Below are 4,913 nucleotides of genomic sequence, written 5' to 3'. Positions count from 1 at the left end.
CGCCGTCATCAGGAAAAGAAAAATATTCCCCGTCCCTTTCTCAACCAGCTCAACACGTCGTCCACCGCCTTCCACAGACGCTCTCGATCGATCAATCAATCCTCAATCCTTCCAGACGTGCCACGCCTCCTATGATAGATACTCAGTGATACCAGATGCAGGCAGAGGGGATAATGAATGTGCAGTTATCGTGCCGTCGTCGGCGCGGCGGGGGGAGGGGGGGGGGGAATATATTGTCGACGAGGTGGCGGGTTGCGTGGCGATACCAGATGCTGAGGAAAAGCAACGGGTCGAGAGAGGTAAAAGGTAAAAGGTAAAGGTCAGGTGACGAGAGCTTCTGGTCGAGGCTACGTAGAAACGGTCCTTGGGTCTTGGCGGCGCGCTAGATCGCTTAGCTACTTAGCGCCGCCGAGGAGAAAGATTCGTAATTGGTACCGTACCTAGGTACTTCATAGTAAGGAAGAGAACTTGAGGCTCGATGAATACACACAACGCCCGAATCCCTTCCACTACCTATTCCGCCGCCGCCGCCGAGTTTCGTCCCTTTGATGTAAACCCTTAATATATAAATATCTACTAATAAACTAGATGAATGATGAATGATGAATAATGAATGATCACGTTCTTCACAATGTTGATGACGACGTTCCAGACCCCAAAGAGTAAAGTCCAAAAAAAAAAAACCAGATGATTTTGTCAGCTTAACCTACCTAGCTTACCTACCTACCTACCCACCTCCTTCCCCATCTACCCACCTACTTCCCCATCCATCTACCCTTCCCCCCCCAAAAAATAATTTATTCCCGAGCCGTCTTCAACATCCAGCCCTACCCTACCCTGCCCTAGACCAGACCAGACCAGACCAGACTAGACTCTCTCTCTCCCCCCCATTCTCGAAGCATACATACCTTACACGGCATGAACCTGCGGGAAAGGGAACCTATCCTCCACATCTATCCATCCCCCACATCCATCCATCCATCTATCCATGCATCTACCTACCTACCTACCTACCTACCTACCTACCCATCTCGGTACCCGTCCCTCGCTGTCTGGGAAAAAGGGGGCGGAATGACCAGCCAGGGTCGACAACGTCCAAAGAGCCTTCACCTCACATACCTCTCCTCACCTCACCTCACCTCACCTCACCAGCCCGAAAGCCGTCAGACACGTCCAGTGAAAAAGGTCGGCTGCTCATCCATCCATCTCCGTTCACCCCCAGCGGAGCCCGCACGAACGCAGGCATGCACAGCTTCGGGCTCGCAGACCAAGTCGGACTTCAAGGGATTTGTATTGGTGACAAGCTGGAATTCAACACGAGTGGTATAATACATGGAACGTCCAAAGTTGCGCGTCCAGATCAACATTAGATTTTTCATATTCGTACATGGCGCTCGTCCCCCCCTTCCCAAGCCGCGTCCGTCATCTCTTCCCCCAGTGTGGTTACAATCTCGTCCAGACCAGAACTCCCCCTGCCCCTCCCTAGCCGTCGCCCAATGAAGGTACGAAGTACAGAATAGCAGGGAAATCAAGAACTTGGGGGAAACTAGACTTATGAATTGAGCTCTATAAATACTTCGCGTATTTCTCGTGGCCCAGAACACCAAGGTGCGCCCCTAACGCCGACCACGGTCCCAAAAGAATTCCGACCCAAAACAGAAACTGGGGAATTACACCATCTGATGATGCGGGGAGAAGCAGACGATTCATGCAACTCCGACCGGGCACCTCATCAGGCCAGATGAACGATCAAGGAGAGTTGATGAAAGCAAGACAGGCCGCCCGGACCCGTAAAGGGTGTGTCGAAGTCGACGATGTGGAAAACGATTGTACGGGAAAGGATGGGTATATGTGCGAGTACGATCGGTGCGCATCAGGTCAGATGCCTCGTGTTTCGTGGATGCGTTGGTGGCGTATTATGCGACCATGTCGTCATCGTGGGAAATAGAATTATGGGCGAAAGGATAAGTCTGTGAAGCAAGAAGCTTGTGGCATGTTTTGCCGCTGTTGAAGGCTTTCTTTCGGAAACGGGCAACGAGGACGGTCCTGTGATCCCGTCCCCAGTCTCGTGTGGATCAGCGAGCGCCGGGTATAGTAATACAATCGCCTGAGGCGATGCGGTGATGAGGCTCGAGCTGGTGGCGGCAGTCGGATTGGCTCAGTCAGTCCCACTAGAGATTTTCGATGCGCGCGCTGGGCATCTGCATGGCCGGGTCGTCGAACGACTCAACCTTCCAAGGGTCCTGGTAGGCTATAATATGGGACACCTGGGGGTACCCCCCCGGAGTGTGACCAACGACCTCGATAGGCGGCTGGTACGCAGCCGTATTGTGGTACCATTGTTCTTCTGACGCCGGAGTGTGAGGAGGTTGGTGGTACGGCTCTGACGCTTGTGGTAGCGGCGGCAGGCCGTGATTCTGACTCAAGTGCTGATGGGGATTCATTTGATGCTGATAGTGCATCATCGGTTGCTGCTCAACAAGGGGAGGGCTCGGGAGGGTGTATGTAGTGCCCGGAGGACCCTGGGGGGGCGGGTGGTGGCTGAAGAACTGCTCCGGGCTCGCTCTCGACGCCGAGGAGTAGCTACTGGGGCTGGCTTGAAGACCTTCCTGTCGGTCCACCTGGCGCGGGATCTGGTAATTCTGCATGGACACAGGGTTGGTGTTCAAGGTCGCCACGCCCGGGTTGTTTTGCTCGGGGACGTAGTATGATGAATGGGCCGGGAGACTCGGTGCTCGAGGCATGATCGAGGAATGAGGCGCTTGTTCCGGAAGGTGGCCGTGATATTGTTGTTGGGGGGGTGCCAAACCCGACATATTGTGGCGATCTGCCAGGAACTGCTGAGGCATCGAATACGCATCAACTTGATGTGGGTGGTTTCCAAAATTGGTAAATGAGTGTGCTCGATGCATCTGTTGTCCGTGGAGGAGAGGTGCTGGCACGTGAAGACTTTGATGCCAATGCATAGAACCTGGATGTTGCGGCGTGGAAGGGGACTCTCCGGAGTCGGAATCGGAAGTGTCTCCGTCGTCAAGCTCGGAAGAGTGGATCCCCCGTTGGTGGGACCGGCGCTGGTGCTTTACCATGGTCGTCTTCCGGCAGAAGCTACATGATGTGAGTGACGATTCAGGCCGCCCGAACTGTGGTACAAACCTCTTTAGGCAGCCTTCATGAGCGCACTTGTAGGGACGCTTGCCCGTATGAATTCGTCGATGGCGAGCCAGACTGGACGACTGCGGTATATATCAGCAACCGCAACCCCTACAACTCGGACTGGTGAGGCATTTCTTACATCCGAGAACCGCTTCCCACAGCCAATGTGTTGACATTGATGCGGCTTCTCACCCGTGTGCGTCCGGACATGAACCGTCAAGGCGCTTCTCTGAATGAAGCTCTTCCCGCATCCTTGGGTCATACACGAGTATGGCCTCTCGTTGGTATGTATCCTGTAATGTCTCTGGAGATCGGACTTTCTATTGAAGCTCTGGTGGAGTTATATGTTAGCTTCGATACGCTTTCATCTCCCCCCGTCATTGCTCACTTTGGAACACGTTTGCCAATCACACTGGAACGGTCTTGCGTTCTGCTCATTTTCTACCAGCTCCATGACATCCATCTTGACGTGACTCCTTTCCGGTTTGATCCTGAAATGCAGGATCTCGAGATGCACTTTTCTCCGTGACAGCTCACTCAATCGGCTGAGGCCGTCGTATCTCGAAGTGGTCGAGAGCGCAAAGCGGGAGCCCGAGTGTTGTTCCCGGGGAAGAGATGGAGGCCGTTAGGATCGGGAGGACTGAGAGTCTGCTTGGATCGGATGAGCGGTCCAGATAACGATGTCGAGCCTCCCGCACAGCTGTTGCTTGGGCAGGTGAGAGCGTTCGCGAGCTTTTTAAGATGACAATATCTGATGAAGTCAGGAAACCTGATCTGAGGCGGTAGGTGTGAGGGGGCAGAAGTTATTTACATACTCTTGCGATGCCGATTATAAGGTCCCGGGAATAGGATCCTATCTCAACAGGGTTGGGTGGGGAAGGAGGAGCGCACGAGCGTTCCTGTAGAGTTTCCGCGGCCGACGAGAAGGAAAGAAGGCTCCGTATAGAGAGAGAGAGAGTAGGAGAGACCTTCAACTACTGGAACGGCCTGACTAAGGTACGGGTGAGGGCTGACGAAGACGATTTAGAGCTCTTTTTTGATACTAGCGTTGTCGCGAGAGGCAGTGGCTAAGGGGAGGGCGTGATCCAGGCAAGAGGAAGGGGAAAGACTCTTTCGGGAGAGAAGCCGTGATGAGCAAGCTATGAGTCGTGGAACCGCAAGACGGGAAGGGCCACTGGGTAGACCTAGAAAGGTAGCGGGACGGCTTTATTTTGTTTGTTTCGAGTCGGCGTAGCAGCCTCGACTTGGGGGGGGGTGGTCTCGCCTACTGGAGCAACAGTGCGTTAGGCGAATGCGCCAGACAAAGACCGGTTCGAGAGCTTGGATAGATTCTGGAAACAGGGACTATTCTTGAAGAGAGGAAGCACGAGCTCGCGGGCAAATTTGTGGCTGGCGAGATCGTCGTCAAAAACCTCTGAGCGCAAGGACGTCGATGAGATCTCGGGGGTCCGACGGGGGGAGGGGGTGCGAGAGCACGGAATAGGATTGCACGGGGACTAGAACTGGGACTGACACTGGAACTGGGACGGGAAGTGGGATGGGGATGTCTCCTAGGAAGGGCGAGCCTTGAGCTGGGGCTATGTTGATGGTCCGGATAGGTAGTCCTGATTCCTAATAGTGTCGATGGTGACTTGGTGGTGAAGTAACGACGGGAAGGACAGTGCGATTGCAATCGGGATTGCGCTAGCCGACGTGAAAAGAGAGGGAGAAGTGTAAGAGGGGGGGGGGGGGGGGGGGGGGTTATTAGGATGTGGCGGCTT

General features: G+C 54.2%; 1 protein-coding gene across 1 annotated transcript; it reads right to left on the bottom strand.

Annotated features, from left to right (window-relative positions):
• Positions 1-2,171: 2,171 nt before the first annotated feature.
• Positions 2,172-3,616, bottom strand: L3040_000918 (uncharacterized protein; the record flags this gene model as incomplete). Its single annotated transcript, XM_007289322.1, has 4 exons — positions 2,172-3,105; positions 3,154-3,233; positions 3,293-3,484; positions 3,542-3,616. 4 exons carry the CDS (start codon positions 3,614-3,616, stop codon positions 2,172-2,174), a joined length of 1,281 nt encoding a protein of 426 aa, XP_007289384.1.
• Positions 3,617-4,913: the final 1,297 nt, after the last annotated feature.

The sequence above is a fragment of the Drepanopeziza brunnea genome (genome assembly GCF_022702325.1).
Source record: "Drepanopeziza brunnea f. sp. 'multigermtubi' strain 214-2 chromosome Unknown ctg1, whole genome shotgun sequence".
NCBI classification, from domain to species: domain Eukaryota; kingdom Fungi; phylum Ascomycota; class Leotiomycetes; order Helotiales; family Drepanopezizaceae; genus Drepanopeziza; species Drepanopeziza brunnea.
The sequence above is the reverse complement of the archived record's forward strand: the minus strand, read 5'-3'. Positions and strand labels throughout refer to the sequence as shown.